Raw genomic sequence first — 17842 nt, forward strand, 5'->3', positions numbered from 1 at the left:
TGATCTGGAAAGGCGCGGGTGCTCCCCACGGACTGGGTAAAAATTCCTTTCTGAGGCGTTGCTGGCGGCGCCTCGGTGATGCCCAGCCTCAGGTTGTCCCGGATGCGAAGGGCTGCAGGGTGTGGACCGCCGGTTGTCCCTTCCACTAGCCACCCCCTTCCACCTCGCCCAAGGGGGCTGGAACGGCGGCGTCGATGCAGGGAGGCTTTTCGGAGCAGTCGAGTGGAAAATAGACTTTAACCCGCTTTGTGGCTGCAAGGGCGCCGGGAGCGCTCTCCCGGACCAAGTCTCCCGGCGACCCGGCTGGCCGCTGCCAAGACCTGGCCTGGAGTCCCCGCAGAGTTGCGCGGCTCTCGGACCTCCTGGCACTGGAGCATCCGGAGGCCCAGCCCGGACCTCGTGCCCGGGCAGTGCTTTGGCCCCTCCGGTTGACCTCGGTAGCAACAGCGGAACTCAATAAGTCCCCCTCTCCAGGCTGCCCTGGCCAAAGTCCGAGGCCCAACTTGCCACCACCGGCCAGCACCTCTCTAGGCCTAGTGGCGAGGTGTTATCCTGCAGCGTGGAAGGTCCAGGTGGAAAAGTTTGCAGCGTTGCTGTTCTTGCCGTCTGCCTCCCCTTTCCTCCTCTGGGAATCGGTGGAGACGGCAAAGGTCGGGGAGGCCAGACGGCTGCCGCGGTTTCGGGACCCCTGGAGCACCGGCTCGGTGCTCTGCCAGCTTCAAATTAAGGCACAAGGTCTCCGAGACCCCAGGCCGGTCCGACCGGCGATCGCTGGAGTGCCTCGGCCAGAGGAGGCGAGGAGACAGAAGCGCAAGCGCTGAGGCCAGTATCCAGGACCAAGCGCGCGTCGTGGATGGAGGGCTGGCGGGCGACCGCCAGGACGCTGCTCCCCGCCTGCGCGCTCGGAGGAGGCGAGCGCCCTCCCTTCTGGAGCTGTCACCAAGACATCCAGGAGAGCAAGAAACCTCAGGAGCAGGGTCACAGCTTCGTGGCGTGTGAGGCTCGGGACAGCGAGGTTCGTGAACGGGAGGGGCCGGAGCTCAGGGAGCAGGGAGCGGAGTCTCGGGAGGAGCTTTTTGTTGGACCCCACACACCCACCGGACGCTCAAAGCCAAATTCTCTGAAACCGCATCTCGGGTTGATCGGGATGAGGCTTAACTCAGTTACACCCCAGGGGTGGGGGGAGGTTGGAGTGTCACCCGCAAGCCCGGGCCCTTTGGCCTCTTCCGTGACTCCGTCGCCACCGAGGGGGTCTCCAGAAGCCTAGAGAGGGGCTGGGAGGGTGTATGTGTGTCGGGGGAGGAGGAGGGGGAAGCGGCGGCTGGATTGCCCCGCCGAGGCTCCAGTCCGGTTTTTGCCTCCGACTGCCGGCTTCATCCCCACCCGCGGTCCCTCGCCCCGCCCAGCCCCGCCCCCCACCTTGGGGCAGGTGAGCGGCGGCCAATGGGCGAGTGTGGGGCAGGTGCCGGCTAACTCGCGCCTCGCAGCGCGGCGGCCGAGGCCGGGCTGGGCAGTACCGGAAGGACCCAGGGCGGGGGTCGGTCCTGGCGCGTTTTGGAAGGCAGAGAGCAGCGCCGAACCCTCCGGTCTTAGACGCAGCTCGAGGCTTCGGAGCGAGCCCGCGCCAGTACCGACGCTGGGAGCTGCCCGCACGGCCTCAGGGGCCGACGCTCCGGGCTGTGCGCGGTGGCCCCACTCGGCGCTCGCTCTCTCGCTCGCTCGCCAGCACACCCCTGGCCGCTCCGCGCCCGATTCGCAGGCGGGGGCCGAGCGCGGGCGGGCGAGCGGGCGGGGGAGGTGACTGGTGCGGGTGTGTGTGCATGTGCCTGGCTGGGTGCACACCCCGCACGGCGGCAGCGCCAGGACGCGGAGCGCTCCCTGGAGCCCGGCCGCCTAGCACGGCTCCGGCGCCCGCGACCATGTTCCAGCCCGCGGCCAAACGAGGCTTTACTATAGAGTCCTTGGTGGCCAAGGACGGCGGCACCGGCGGCGGGGGCACGGGTTCCCATCCCCTGGCGGCTGCCTCCTCGGAGGAACCGCTTCGGCCCACGGCGCTCAACTACCCTCACCCCGGTGCGGCCGAGGCGGCCTTCGTGAGCGGCTTCCCTGCCGCAGCTGCCGCGGGTGCCGGCCGCTCGCTCTACGGAGGGCCGGAGCTCGTGTTCCCCGAGGCCATGAACCACCCCGCGCTGACCGTGCACCCTGCTCACCAGCTGGGTGCCTCCCCGCTGCAGCCCCCACACTCCTTCTTCGGCGCCCAGCACCGGGACCCTCTCCACTTCTATCCCTGGGTCCTGCGGAACCGCTTCTTCGGCCACCGCTTCCAGGGTGAGTGCCCACGCTGTTCCCGCCGTGGTGGCTGGCCAGCTCCCTTGCCGCGGGGACGAGGAGGGGGAAGGTTCAGGGGCACGCGAGGCTATTCTGAAGTTGTTGCGGAGAAGGTAGCGGGTCCGCCAAAATCGATTCCCAAAACCGAGAGAAACGCCCCAGCCGATCTGCCTGCGCGCGCTTCTGCCTCGTTGGCCCGGGGCGGAGCGCCAGGTGGGGACCCCTAGGCTTCCCCCACGAAAGAGGCCAGCGTGGACGCCAAGCCTAGGCGCGTCCTCGGAACCCCTCCGGCCCCCCTCCCCCGCGTCCTGCTTTCCCTTCCCCTCTTCGGAATGAGATTGTCCTGGCCCTGAGAGCGCAGCGCCCGCTGCTTTTCCTCCGTTCTGGCTTGAGCCGGGACCGTACTTCGCTCGCACGTCCGCCACCAACTCGCAGGCATCGGACCTCGCTTAGCGCGTCAGAGCAGGGGAAAGTCCACCCGCGTGCCCTGGCTCGGTGAGGCTTCAGGGGCAGTGGGGAGGGCAAGCTGGAGAGTTAATGTTCCGTGTGGCATGCTCTGTCCAGGATGTTGGCCCGACTCCTCCGGATCCCACGTGCCTCTGAAACCCAGGGTGCAGAAGGTTTGCAGCGAGCGGGGCGGCTTCCTGCGCTGCCTTGGGGAGCCCACTGGGCTGCGGGGAGCAGCGGGGAGGAGGGGTTCCGACCAGAGTCCTCTCGGGCAGGGGGCGGGGGGGGGGGGGCGAGGGCTTTTAAGGTCCTAGCCAGTCTTGGTGCCCTCAGTCTGTACCGGCCATCGGCTTACTAATTAAGATCCCCCACTGGCCTAACCCACACAACACCCCAATTATCTGAGTTTCCCAAAGAAAAGACAGTTGGATTTGTTGGAGTTCGTTTTCTTTCCTGATTTTGTTGAAGTTTGTTTTTCTTTCTTTCTTTCTGAAGACTAGCCTTGATCTTGCAGTAATTGCTTTAGTTCCCAGTTTTATTTTGTCAGTGTGGACTGGAGCCTGAGAGTGTTCATGGCTCAGAACGGGCTAATCCTGCTTTTAGTGAAACAAATGAGAAAAAGAGGAGATTGAGCTTCAGCTCCTACAACTGATCTGAGCAAGCCAGGTCGGCACAGCCTAAGTAAATTAGATGCAGGGTGCAATTATTTAGGTAGTAATAAGAAAAATTGCCTCTGGAGTTCTGGCTATACAGTTGCCTGTTTCACAGAAATCCGGTGTCTATCCTGATTTGTCAGATTCTCCCAGTCCCACCTGGCTAGGAACTGAGCCTATGAAACCAAAGGTGACAAGAATTTTTCTCCTTTAGAAAACTCGAAGATTTGCCCAAACCCAAACTGAAAACAACCACAAACCCTAACATGTGTCAACCGCTTTGAGCAAGAGTTCCTGTCTCTCACAATCGCTGTTTGCTGATAAAATGAGAGTTGGTTCAAAACTGTGCTGACCACCCTGTTCGGGCGGGAGCCCCCATCTCAGCCTGGGGTCTGACAAATTGGAGCTCACTGGTGTATTTCCCACTTTGCAGTCTGCGAGGGCTGTGGGCCTGCAGGTAGGCAATGAGTGGGGCACCAGAGGCCCAGAGAGCCAGGCCAGGCAGATTCTGGGCCCCCCCCCCCCAGGCTTCCATCCAAAGGCGCACTCGCCTCCCGGGAGGCGGCCTCGGCCTTGGAACCAAACAGAACCCTTCCTGACACGCTGCCCGTGGCGCCTGCAGCCTCTCCTGCTAAGGCTCAAGGGCACAAGGTCTGGGGGCGCCTGATGAGGGGTCCCGCTTGGGCTCCGAGCATCCCGAGCTAGACGAGGCTGCGTCAACTCTCCACTAGAACCCTCCCACAAACTGCTGCCGCTCCCGGAGCCATTAGTTCCCGCGAGTACGTATTTTGAGCTGCACAAATGGTTGGATTTCTTCTCGAGAACCAAGAGCTGCGTCTGGACTCTGAGCCACGTGTGGCGGCATTTTCGCACCCGGAAAACCGTTGGAAACTACAGGACGCTTTCGGTACTCAGATGCCGCAGACACTCTGGCGCCCGGGCAGCGTCTGCACGACTTCATTCCCCGCTCTCAGCCTCATGGTTGGTAGCAGAGCAGTCCTGGGCCCTCCGGCGCCGTGTTTTCTAGAGAACCGGGTCTCTGTGATGCTCATTTTAGCCCGGTTTTAATGCAAGAAACGAAACCCTACAGGAACGAAACGGAACATGTCAGCTCGGTGCGCGGCGCGCAGTCCAGCGCGCTCGGGGAAGCGGCTTCTTTGCCGCGCCAGGCTCTGGAGGAGGAAAAATGGAGAGCGGAATGGCCAAGACTCCAGGTTGCTTGGGGGACCTGCATTTTGGTGCTATTTCCTGGAGATCGGAAACCTTCGGGACAAGGGAGCAGCCTCCAGTGGGGTCCGTGGGAAACCAGCTCTCTGAGATACTTGTGAGAAAAACCATCGGGTACTTCAAAGGGGGCTTTTGTTCCAGGGAATGGTTATCTCTACTGACTAGCCAGACTTTCCCTGTCCTAGCCCCAGGGCCCTACAGCTCTGAGCTCCTGGCCTGGCCTGGCAAAGGCCTCGGCAGCTCAAGCCCTAAGCACTTTGGAACCCAGACTCCCATCTCCAGCCGTCTAGTTCCTGGAAGCTTCCATCCATCCATCGCTGATTACCAGCTGCTGTGTCGAAGTTACCCCAAAGAGATTCTTCAAGAAAACTTGAGTGAGGGGTCAGTCCCCAGCTTCAGGGAAGGCTATGTCAGTTCTGTTTTGCTTGTTAATCTGAGCTAGTCCATGGCCCACAGCTCCTTCTCACAGCCTACAAATAGTGCATTCAAACAGGCTGTACCCAAGGCTTAAGTGTGTCCTAACCGGTGGTCCCATTCAGGGAGGCATAATACAAGAGGGTTCCAGAAACCCAGCCCCCTGAGGCACCATCCTTGTCCTCACTGAGCACTGATTCAGGCTGGGCGGTTTTGTAGGAAATGGCCCCCTTTTCCTACAGAGGAAAGCGCTGCCTCTTTTTGGAATCAAATATTCTGTCAGTGTCGCAGCATCTCGAATAGTTTTTCATCCTTCTGCTACTTCTTCGAGCTTGGGCTAGGAGGGACCCTGTTTCTGCACATGAATGCTTAGTGTGGGACACATGCTACCTGCTCTAACAGGACATTAGTTACAGTAACCTGAGGCCAGCCTCAGTTAGGGTAGGTTCCAAGCAGCCTGACTTTCTCCTCAACTTGCCAGCCTGGATCTTTAAACACAGAACACCCAGCTCTACCATACTGGTTACTGCCAGAGTCCCCCCACCCCTGGAGTCACTTGGTGGCCACTCGAGAGACAAGAGACACACACAAGAGGCCCTGCACGCCTCTGCATGTTACTCACACCTGGGGGCCTTCTGCCCCATAGCCTGGATTCAGGCCACAGGAGCAGTGGCGGCTGAACCCGGGGAATGCTGGGACTGGGCGTTCTCTCACCCTCTCTGGTCTGTGCAGAGACCACTGATGGGACTTGACCTGGGTGCAGTGGAAGGCACCTGATGAAGCAGTTCACTGCAATACCCACCAGGAGCATGGCTTCTGACTCTCCTCCTCCACCTCTCCCCAGCCTGTTAGCACAGTGTTCCCCACCCCAGGGACATTCCTCCCCCTCCTCCTCTTCGTTTGGCATTTCCTGCCTCTTAACCTCTCTCCCGGAACACCTTCTCTCGCCTTCTGTCCTCTCCACCACCCTAAGGTTAACTTCTCTTTCCTGGCTCAGGCCGGGCCTGCTCCCACCTTGCAAGGCCCAGTGGTGTCCCCCCTCCACCTCCCTGTGAGTTGGTCCCATCCCCCTTGCCGGCAGCACAGGTCCAGCCACTTTGAATGGGTGAGGTGGCTGCAGAGAGGGTAGCTCTCACCTCTTCAGGGTGGGCAGAGATTCCCAGTAATGCAATTGGCCTGCTTGGGCATCCCAGGCCTTGGGAGCTTGGAGAAGGCCAAGTCTAGGCAACTCCCTCCAGGAGAGGGACAGGAACAGTTAACCTGAAGAGTTTTCACAGCGGCATCTCAATCTTCAATCTGGTACCTCTGCTTTACTTACCTCAAAGTTTCCAGGGATAGGAAATCATGTCTAAATTAACCAGATACTTGTCTTCAGAGCCAAACAACAAGTCAGACTGAGTCAAATCAGTGGCCATCACGGAATGACTGAATTGGATCAGTCTCACCTGTAGAAATACCCTACTAGGACTCTGTTGTGGACGGGTCGAGGACCAAAGACCATTAGGTGCCACCTCATGAGACACAATGGGTGATGCTCTCTGGGCCTGTACGACTCTGAGCCCAAGCCACCAAGCTGGAGAATGTACAATGACCAGGTTGTGGGGACTGTCTTTCCTAACCCCTAGCCCCAACCCCAAACACCCCAGTGTTAGTCCCTCCACCGGGGCCTGGGAGTTGGGTTCTCATGATAGGCAACATTGGTCAAGGGACAGTGACACTAAAATCGCAGGACACATGCCCTGCAGAAACCAGTGCCTCTGCACTCATCAGGGAGAATGATGGCATCTAGATGTTCCTGCACCCCCATTCAGGGAGGTAGCAAGCCCCACCAGCAGCAGCAAGTCACCAGGAGCTGCTGGTTATCCCTGAGTGGGTCTCCAGATAGCCTAAAGCCTAGGGTGGTGGGTGATGGAGAGAGAAGCGAGGGCTCCCAGAGCTGCCTGTTCAGTTGACCTCAGGCTCGCAACAGGGAGCCTGGGCTATGAGCAGGGATTTCCAAGGGGCCAGGAGCTTGAGTATTTAGGCAGGTTAAGTTGAAGTGGGTGTGCCAGGAAAGCTCCTGGAGACCATCCAAGCTTCAGGGTCTGTGTTTGGCCTGAGATCGCTTTATAGCCTCCTCATCACCTCTTCCCCTATCACCTTCCTGCCACTCAGCCCTTTCTCTACCCCGGGTTCAGAGGGGGGATGCTTGGGGCTGAAACCGAATGGTTGAGGCTGGGGGTGGAGGCAGCGCTGCTGGGAATGGGACCACAAGAAAACCAAGAGCCACTTGCCAGCGCATATTGGCCTCTTCTGATCCTCTGCGTCGGAAAGAGTGCCTGCCCTGCAGACCCCGCAATTCCCGTGGCCTGCCGTGGGGAATGCCAGAAGGCCCCAGGGAAAGGGGACCAGTCAGGGTGGGGAGGGCTTGTCAGGGGTTGAAGCGGTGGAGGAGCGCTCACTTGCGGGGGCCGGAGGCGGCCAGGCCAGCGCCCCGGCGGCTCACGCGTCGCTTCTCTCTGTCTGTACGCGGCCGCAGCAAGCGATGTGCCCCAGGACGGGCTGCTGCTACACGGCCCCTTCGCGCGCAAACCCAAGCGGATCCGGACGGCCTTCTCGCCCTCGCAGCTGCTGCGGCTGGAGCGTGCCTTCGAGAAGAATCACTACGTGGTAGGCGCCGAGAGGAAGCAGCTAGCCGGCAGCCTCAGCCTCTCGGAAACGCAGGTAAACTCTTATTTCTTAGCCCTGCCCGGCAGGGGCACCCAGCCTAAGCCGCTCCTTCCCGCTGCTAGCCAAAGCTTGCACTTAGAGCCCCTTCGCTCCTACGGGGAGGACTCTAAAGGAGGCAGAGTAAATACACAGCCCACCTGGGTCGGGCTCCCAACCCCCAAGCCACTATCACCACCCCCAGCCCAGAAGCTCCAAATTACCAGGGGGTAGCAGTCCCAACCTGGGATTCTTGCCGCCCTTCCCCCGCCCTGGCTCTGGAGCCTTCGCCCGGCCTTCCCCACGCTGCCTTCCCAGTCTGCCCAACTGCCACAGCGTGCAGTTGGTGGGCAGAAAGCCCGGGTGTCCCAAGCTGTCCGCATCCGAAGCAGAGGTACTGGGCTAGGGAGGTTCACCCCTGCTGTTCCAGGGTGCCCTGACCCCTGCGTGCAGGCGGGCTGCTAGGTTGCAAGGGCACCAGGGTTTGGCAGGGCAGTGTGTGTGTTGGGGGGGGGCGGGGGAGCTCTGGATCTCCGGGCACTGCTCCCAGTCGCCATGAAGATCGGGAAGGATGTCGGAGTGATTTGAACCGGGAGGAATGACAGTCACTGTGCAGAATTTTTGTCATTGATCATTGAAGGGAAAATATTTCAAAAATATCTTGATATAATTAGATGAAAGCAAGGCAGTTTTTGGTTTGCCTGTTGGTTCGGACTGTGGTTCACAGATCAGAGCGCTGCCAGCACCAGCTGGACTCCTGGTCCACCCGGAGCTGCAGCGGCCGCAGGTCCAGCCACTGCGCCGGAAGCGGGAGGCAGCTTGGGGAGTCAGGGTGGGCCTTGCCGGTCTTGGCCACCTCCAACCCCGCTGGCATCTCACTTTGTGTAGTCCTTTCCTCTTTTCGCCTGGCCCCTTCCACCACCTTCCCAACAGCGCCTAGGCCCTCCTCTTAGCTGCTAGGACAGAGAGGGTCTTCACGGAAGAGCCCAGAGCCCCAGTCCCTGGAGGTCAGAGATTCCCGCCTCAGATCTGGGGTGACCTTTGGGCATTTTCTGTCACTGGGTGTTTGATGCCCCAAGTAGCAATCAGCTCATGGCTCCCAGCTGGGCAGCAGGATGCCTGTCATTTAGGGCTGATCTCATGGCCAGCCCGGGGACCAGCAATGCAGAACACAAGAGAGTTAATTTTAAAAACGTTGAAAGAAAAGCGTGTTAAAATTAAGTTAATAAGATAACACCCTCATCTCCTTCCCAGCCAACAGTGTTTTTAAAAAATTATTGTTTAAAGCAAGGTGTCAACTTAGAGTGGTGTTTATAATTAACTTCGTTTAAGAAGTAATATTTATTAAATTTTAATTACAGGAGTGAAAGAAAACAAAGCAATTTGTAATCCCACCACCCACAGATGAGATCTTGTTGAAATAATGTCATTGTTTTTAAACTTTCATTTTTTTTATCTCAGGGAGAGCATTTTTAATTAACTTTCTTCCAAACTGAATCGAACTGCTTCTCAATATTTGCCCCTTAAAATGCCAGTTAGGAAATGAAGTGATCAGTTTAGTTTTTTGTTCCTTTTTGGATAGATGTTTCAAACATAAATTTAAATGCTATCCTGAGTCCAGCTTTCCCAGCTGTCAAAACCTGGGACTAATCTTGCCTGTCTGGAAATGAGCTGCATTTCCCTGTGCAGCAACAGCAAACATTAGAAGGATGAGTCTGAGGGTGCCGCTTGTGGTGCCAAGTGGGGGGGCGGTACTTGCCCGGGATTGTCCCCCTGCCTGGAGACCCTGGGTTACTGAGTTACTCAGCCTCTCCCAGTTCTGGTTGCCTCCTCATCCAGAAACAAGGTTGTTGAAGGATTAAAGGCACCTTACATCAACTTAAATATTCATTCCTGTCCCCAGACCCTCTTCCCTTTATCTCAAGGAATAAAGTTAGTGATGTGTCTTGGTACAGTGCTCCTTCTGCTACATCCAGTCCCCACTGTCAGCTGCTTCTGTAGCCCCCTTAACTTGTTATTTGGACCTACATGATAGAATTAACTAATGACTTCTGGCTTTCTCTTGGAGTTTACCATATGAGCTGCTTGTCACTTCCAGGCATCAGCTGATTGTCAAGTGTCCATTCCCTGCACCAGGTCTCCGCTATGCATGTCTCCCATCTGGATCTATTTGTTGCTCAGAGCTCTCTAATCTGTCCTTCACAGGTAGCTGGTTTAGATCTATGCCTCTACTCCTGTCTTGTATTAAACCACTCCCCCACACTAGTTAATTTATATTTCCTATTTGCTACATGCTGTTCTTCCTAGCAGTAACTTCCATCTACCCATCTGTTGATCATCCCTTTATCCACTATTGTTTTTTAATTGTTTGCATGTCCACCATGTATCTGGAACTTGCAGCTCTGTAAGGCTGTTTTACACCTGCTGTGGAATGTTCTTGTATCCTCTGCTTGTGGTCCTCTGCCCTCTCACTAGCTCCAGGTCTTGTCATTGTATCTGTGAAACTGAACAAAATGGATTGCAGGGTTTTCTTCCAACCCAGACTTTCTGTGGCTCATCTATATTCTACTCCCCTGTGTTTCTGTATAATCCCTCCTCCATGTTCTCAGAGCTCACGATGTGCTCCCCACCCATCCACAATATGCAGTGAACTCAACTGGCATCGTGCAAACCGGCTGCAAGGTCTAAACGCCAGTCGTGTTCATCTAGTAAGATGATCTTAAAATACGGATTCACAGGCCTCCTTGAGAGATTCTCATGGGATATGTAGGAAGGGGCCCAAGAGAAAGTTTCTGAAACAGTTCTCTGAGTGATTCTGCCGGACAGACACTGAACACCATAGCTGGAGAAGCTGGTCTATCCTTGCAGGCCCTGCTCAGTGCTCAGCAGTAGATGCTCAATAAACCTGCGGTGAATGAATGAGCATGTGCCTCTTGGTTCCACACACATGTTGAATGCTGGCTTCCTCTGCCATTTCCCTTGCTTTCTGTCATCACAGTCCCCTCCCTGTCCTCATTCTACTTTTTCTTGTACTCCCACAGCTGGCTCTTGATTAAAATCCTGCAGGCACCAGTCTGTAGATAAAACTCCTGGGAAGGTTAAGAAGCTCCGTGTGTGGCTGAGTTGTTAATCCACAGGAGTGCTGGGAGGTGGACCACCTTGGCACCTTTAATAGTGTCTGGCTTACATTTAGTGGGCAGTGGACCATCCAGGAGGAGGAGAGTTGAACTTTGGGCATCCTATCCTCACTTCTGGTTCTGATTGGTTGTTACTCACCAGGTAATGGGGCTGTGATACAGCCCTGGAGTCTGATCAGGAAAACACCCACTAAGCACTCACACTAAAGGCTGGTTGGGGAGACTCAGGCCTGGGTCAGAGCCTCCAATGCAGTAAGTGTATGTGTTTTTTACCTGTGTAACACATGAATGCCCATCCTGTGGGGCACATACAGGTTTGTGTGATTGATTGATGGCCAAGGGTCAGGTGGTATCATAGATTCCCACAGGCAGTCCCTTGCCCTGGAGTGCCCTTGGCTTGTGTGCATGTGTGTGTGTGTGTGTGTGTGTGTGATGGAGGCACATTAATTTCAGGGGGAGCAAGAGAAAGCATTTAATTGGTCAGTGTTTCCAGCTCTCAATGGACCAGCAGGCCTTTCTTGACTTTGTGAGTTCAACTGAGCCGTGAGGGAAAACGGTGCAGAAATGTGGCCATCAGCCTTGAAGCTTCCTCAGTGGTGGAGGCTAAATGCCGATCCTGCACACTTGTGGGACACATGCAAGAGGAGCAATGGAGAGCCCTTGAGGGACAGGGCAGACCTGCAGGAATAGGCCTTGAAGGCTTGTGGCCATGCAGAGGATTCTAAGTTGGAGGTCAGAATGGCGAGGATTCGTCGAGGGAAAATTAAGACAGAGTTGTCTGGAGCCTGGCCTCAAGAAGGGAGGTCTTGGGAGGCAGTAGGCAGGGGCTGGTCACTAGTGACATGCATAGTACATGCTCTGTACTGCTCTACCATTTGGGGATGACCAGGAGCTACCTGAGGGACTCGAATCTTAGGGAAAAGTCAAGAGACCTGTGCTGTTGGCTCACTATATTCTCAAGTTTTGGTTCTTCTCCAAAACCTTTGTATCTCTCATGTCCTGAGAGTCTCTTGTGGTGGGGAGAAGAGGAGATGGGGAGAAAGGAGTGCTGAATTCTGTGATGTCTCCTTCAGAGTAAGGGTGATGCCCCAGGCCTGGCACAGAGGAGAGCAGACAGGCAAGCTTAGCTTAGGGTTGTGATTGTGTTAGAGAGGCAGAGGTGACCTCTGGTTAGGTGGAGTGATGGTTGAGCTCAGCATAACATTGGGCTTGATCTTGAGAGTGGGGAATAACATGTCAGATGATGGAGAAGAATGGGCTGGGGGGTGACTTGATGGGTCTCTCCAAGCTATCTATTCTGAAGACTTTCTCTGTGTCTTTGAAGCAAGAGCTAACAGGAAGATGTGGGGAGAAACTTCTCTGTTAGAGTAAGCAGACCTTGATAGGGATAAGTGAATTCCCTGAGAGTGGGTCAGACTCCTCTGGAAGGATGCTGGGGCTGAGCTAAGGTGGCGGGAGTGTGGGGCTAGGGGAATCTGGATCTCCTTTCCGAAACACCAGATTATTTAGAAAATAAAATCTGGTTAGCTATGAAACACTGACTGAGGATTTAGTTTGCTTGTTAGTTCATTTGTCTGTGCATTCCTGTAGTAACACACACACACACACACACACACACACTTTCATTCTTTAGTTGCACACATTGTTCTGCACTCTAGTAAGTTGATGCACTCATTCATTCATGAAAATTGCAGCTTTTAAAAACAAGTTTTCTTTATTTTTTTACTTATTTGAAAGGCAAATATAGATTTTTTTCCCCCTGCCGGGCCACTCCTCAAATGCTGGCCACATACAGGGTTGGTCCAGGCCAAAGCTAAGAACCAGGAATTCAATCCACATCTCCTGCATGGGTGGCAGGGACCCAATTGCTTGAGCTATCACCTGCTGCCTCCCAGGGTGAGCCTTAGCAATAGCTGAAATCAGAAGTGGAGTGGGTACTCCAACCAGGTACTCTGATATGGGACACAGGCAGCCCAAGCTACAGATTCAGTGCTGTACCACACATATGTCCCGTGAAACCTTCATCCTGAATCAAGCCCATCCTTGCTTAACCCCAACAGCAGGGCTCCCTGCCCACTCCCCAGACAAGTGGTTAAGCCAGTCTACCACATGCAGAATGAAGAACTGACCCTCTTTGAAAAAATGCCCAATAAATTAAGTCAAAACAAAGACCGCATCTTTCTAGCACTTCGCACTTTGCAGTCCCTTTTCTGATGAGGCTTGGGCCTCTGTTCTGTTGGCTTGCTCCTATTTTCTAGGTCTTGTGGAGGCATCTATCGCCCAAGGCTGTATCGCTTCACCTCTGCCCAGCAGAATAATCCTGCGGAGAACAGGTCCTCTGGGCTGGGCATCGAGAGTCCAAAGCCAGCTAGCACAGGCTGCTTTGGTTCTCCAGATTCTTGTAGTCTGTTGAGGAGACACAGATATGACCCAATAAATGAGGGTACACCTGGGGCCACTGCACCTGAGATAAAATACTCAGGAAGCCCAGATGGCCACAAGGCAGGTCCCCCAGGCGACAGCCGAGCAGGATCTGGAAGGCTGTGAGAGTGTTCCATGCAGACAGGGTAAACACAGCCCCAAGCGGGGAGTCTTGGACGGATTTAGATGATCTCCAAAACAGATACTCAGAGAGGTGGGGTCCTGGGAGACCACAAGGATCCTTTCCCTAAACCCAGAGGAGTTGGAGTTGGGAAAGGGGATTCTCCAGCCAATATTCCCAGTGTACTTTGGGGGCTGAGAGAAGTGAGTGGGCTGTTGGGGGTTGCCAGTCAGGAGCACAGCCTCCTTAGGCTGCCGCTGTGCCACTGCAGGCCACACCATGTGATCTGCTTCTTATCTAAGACCTCTGGCTTCCAGAAGGCGGCTCTGGGATGACCCCAGAGTTACCCAGCCGAGTTAGGGCGGTCATGGGGTGTCACTCTCATCTCCTGTGACATGCAAACACAAGTTACTTTATCCAAAATGTAAAGTCATTATTATCAGCATTCAGGAACATTCAGATAAATAGAAACAAGTCATCTCTACTTTCGGTATATTTCCTTCTAGTCTTTTTCCCCCATGCATAGGTTTTGTTTTTCTGCAGTTGTGATCACACTGTGCCAACACTGTGTGTGCTGACTTCTCCACTAATATTAAGTCATAAGCATCCCCCCACCCCCACCTTGTTATTACAGTCCTTGTAAACAGCATCTGGACACTTAGCCCGTGGCTGTTCCCCCAGAAGATAGCCAGGCTGCCTTGGAAGGGGGTTCTAGGTTCCTTTTAATTTTTTTCTTTAGTATTTATTTGAAAGGCAGAGTGACAAAGAAACGAAGACAGTTGCTTTCTATCAGTTGATTCACTCCCCAAATGGCAACATAATGGCCAGGTCAAAGCCAGGAGTCCAGAGTTCTGAGTCTCCCACACGTGTAGCAGGGTCCCAAACACTTGGACCATCTTCCACTACTTTCCCAGGTGCATTAGCAGGAAGCTGGATTGGAAGTGGAATAGCCAGGACTCAAACCAGAACTCCAATAAGGTATATCAGTGCCTTAATCTAATGTATCACAGTGCTGGCCCTGACTGGAGTATTGCTCAAGGAAAAAACATTGAAAACCACCTTTCACTTGGGGCTGCCAGAAAGCTGCACTGGTCTGAAGATCCAGCATGGATGTCTTCCTTCCCTGGCCCTTTGTGCCAGTGCAGCATGCGGGCTCCATCCCAAGGGGCTATAGTCTCCTTCCTGAAGGGAGACCTGAAAGGCTGTATGGGAGGGAGAAAGGGGTGGAAAGGGGCTCTCTGACCATGGTGCTGCCCACTCACTACCTGGTGACTACCCTCTGCCTGCCCAGTTTGACATCTCAAGATGTCAGCCCCACAAGCCAGCCCTAAGTCACGCACAGGAGGCAGGGTGAGCTCACCCACCCACTGGCTGGCATAGTCAAGCAGTCTTGGTATTGAGGGGCAGGGACCAGGCTGGCTACCAAGTGGTTGTGCTGAAAACCACCATCCTGTGTCCAAGCATAGGTGCGTGTAGAGTTCAGGAGCCTTGTATCCACAGCATCTGCCTCTCTCAGGTGAGACATACAGGCCAAAGGTTTGAACCCAGTTCTGCAAATGAGGGGGAAAGGTCTTCACCCCATCCATCCAGGCTGAGCACCCGCTTCCTGGGACAAACTTCCTGTCCCCTGCAGGCTGATGTCTGAGCACCCAGCACTGGCTACCCCATCCTCACCATGGTGTTCTCAAGTCAAGGGTAGGCCAGATGGCCCAGTGGGAACCCTGGCCAGGCAGTTGTGAGGGAAAGAGCCTGGCATGTGTGTGGGCTCCATGGAACAGGGACATGAAGGAGGTGGCACATCCTAGGCATGAGTCCCAGGGCCTGGATGCCGCACCTGCTAAGGCTGCCATGGCATAGTTTTAAGACCTCCGCTGGACTTGTCCTACAGTTTCAGGGAGTAGGGATTGGACTGAAGGGTCTTCCTGAGAACTGCCCTCAGTCCTGGCCAGGGTTCGCAGATCTCCCCTCAACCATCACTGCTGCAACCAATCCAAGGTGCTTGCCTGCCCCGCTGCAGGCACAGACCCTGCCGCCCACAGGACACGGCTGCAGCTGGTGGCAGCTTTGAACAGAGTGAGCAGGCATTTCCAGAAACTGCACATCCTCTCCCCCTGCCCCCGCCACATCCCTCAGAGCAAGTGTCCTCAGATTGTTGTTCCTAAGGATGAGAGTCTTAATGCCCAGAGTGGGTGAGACTTGGCTACAGTCGGTGCCCAGGCTTCTTCCTGCCTTGCCCGCTCTGCAAGGGCCATAAAGAAGCCTGAGGCCATGTGGGGAACTGGGGTGACCCTTCGAGCTCATGCACAAGAGGATGGTGAAGGTTGTGCCCTGAAAGAGGAAGGGCAAGGGCGGGATGATGAGGGATGGGCACGAGGGAGGCTTCCTGCAGGAGCTGGGTTTAGCATCCTAAAGCTTCCTCCCCTCCCTTTCATGCATCCCACATCACAGAGGGGGCTTGCTCTGTCTCTTAGCCCCACCTGTCCCCTTGTGAGCTCTCACTACCTGAGGCAGGAGGATGGGTGTCCATTGTGTTCTGTGTCCTGGCATTCCTCATATCTGCTTTTTGTGGGACCTGCTCCCAGACCTGGTTGGGCTGCAGGGGTGGGTAGCAGTTGTCCCTCCTTCCAGCCTGTGTGTTAGAGGAGGGTGAGGCCCAGTTTACTGGTGGGTTCCAGATGGAGCTAGTGCCCAAAGGATGAAGATTTCCCCTGCCAAGTTCCTCATCTCCTATGGGGAACTATATGCATGCGGGTGCCAAGCAAGGGTCCCTAATAAGGGGTGGACAGAGAGCACATTTGCCCCCTACAGGTGCTGCTCCTTGTGTGGGTATCACACCCCTGGCCACGAGGCCAAGTCCCCTCTACCTTGTGGCTCCTCTTGTGCTGCCTGGGCCCATGCAACAGATTCTCACGTCTTGTCTCACTACCCATTCTTGCCTTCAGCTGTGAGCAAGCCAGCATTCCATCTCCCCTAGAAATGAGGGGAGGCCCAAACTGCTGGATTCTGAGCCTGTGCTCCTTGCCTCCTGCCTTGCTTGGCCGCTCCAAGACCCCTTCTCTCCACTAAGTGCGACCCAGCAGCCACCTTGCTCTCTGTCTCTGTCATCCCTTCTGATTCTGCCTCTGGTACGCCAGTCAGCCAGAGGACAGGACCCTGGCATGGGAGGCCTGGCCCTGTGTAGCCTGTTTCCCCTTACTGACTCCTGGCTGCAGTGCTGAGAGCCCTGGTGGGAGGCCCCTCCCACCCGATGTTCTCACCTGTGCCCCTCCCTCCCCGGCCCAGGTGAAGGTGTGGTTCCAGAACCGGAGGACAAAGTACAAACGGCAGAAGCTGGAGGAGGAAGGGCCCGAGTCGGAGCAGAAGAAGAAGGGCTCTCACCACATCAACCGGTGGCGCATTGCCACGAAGCAGGCCAACGGAGAGGACATCGATGTCACCTCTAATGACTAGGGGGCCACCATGAACCCATGAAAGCAGGGTGCTGCTTGCTGCTGGCCAGGCCCCTGGGGGGGCCCAAGCTGGCCACTCCCTGGCCAGGCTGCCCTCGCGTCTCGGCCCCACAAGGCTTGGAACCTGGGGCTACCACTGACAGTGGGACAAGTAGTGGGCTGGCTGAAGCCTGGGAGCCTTTGGCCCTCTGGGTGCAGAGAGCCTGCCTGCCGTCTCCCTGGGCGGGCCGCCCTCACCACAGCCTCCCAGCGGCTCTCCATTCCACTCACCTCCTTTTTGTTTCTATGCGCTTCTGTTTAATTTATTTTCCAGGCCCGTTGTAGTTCCTAGTGGTTCTCCTGTACCTCCCTTCCCTATGGGAATAATAAAATCTCTCTTGGTGCCACGGGCATTCACTCCAACCCTCCAGCCTGTGACTCCACAGTGATGGTTTCCCATTCTGGACCTCCCACTCTGGGGTGGGGGGTCTGCTGGTAGAGCAAGCAGGTTCAGGGCTTAGAGTCTGGGGGAGGTTCTGGGTGGGACTGGAATTCTAGATTAATTTGTTGTGTCCTCTCTACATTGCGGATAGACCCTGGTGTCTAGCTCCAGCTCCCCAGCAAGGGGAACAGACAGCAGACCTAGGGAAAGCCACCAGATCAGGTCTTTGCAGACTGCCTGAGAGGTGGGAATCAGGCCAGTGGTTCAGAGAGAAAGGGAGAGAGCTTCAGGAACCATACAGAACCACACTTAGAGATTCTGTGGCCTCTGCAATTGAGAATTCAGAGGAAGAGAGTTTTGGGGTTGCCCCCCAGGATGCTCGCTTGTGTTCAGAGAAGCCCTAGGCAGGTTACAGCTTCAGAGATGGGATTCCCCCAGCCCAGAAAAGAATGGCACACCAGGTCTCACCTAGCCGTCTGCTCACCTCCCTTGGGTTTGTCCATTTGTTTTGCCTGCTCATCATATCAAGGATTCCTTCC

The 17842-nt window shown here is 55.6% G+C and overlaps 1 protein-coding gene across 2 annotated transcripts; it reads left to right on the plus strand.

Annotated features, from left to right (window-relative positions):
• Nucleotides 1-1481: 1481 nt before the first annotated feature.
• EMX1 (empty spiracles homeobox 1) lies at nucleotides 1482-17408 on the plus strand. 2 transcript variants are annotated; one of them, XM_004582803.3, is made up of 3 exons: nucleotides 1482-2328; nucleotides 7588-7772; nucleotides 16716-17408. In XM_004582803.3, the coding sequence occupies exons 1-3, from the start codon at nucleotides 1821-1823 to the stop codon at nucleotides 16881-16883; spliced, it is 861 nt and encodes a 286-aa protein (XP_004582860.2). In that variant the 5' UTR covers nucleotides 1482-1820; the 3' UTR covers nucleotides 16884-17408. The 2 variants fall into 2 exon arrangements, 1 of the variants encoding a protein (XP_004582860.2); XR_009245895.1 differs by lacking the exons at nucleotides 1482-2328; nucleotides 7588-7772 and adding an exon at nucleotides 16265-16558 and having other exon boundaries at nucleotides 16716-16825.
• The last annotated feature ends 434 nt before the right edge of the window (nucleotides 17409-17842 follow it).

The sequence above is a fragment of the Ochotona princeps genome, chromosome 8, assembly GCF_030435755.1.
Source record: "Ochotona princeps isolate mOchPri1 chromosome 8, mOchPri1.hap1, whole genome shotgun sequence".
In the NCBI taxonomy this organism is placed as follows: domain Eukaryota; kingdom Metazoa; phylum Chordata; class Mammalia; order Lagomorpha; family Ochotonidae; genus Ochotona; species Ochotona princeps.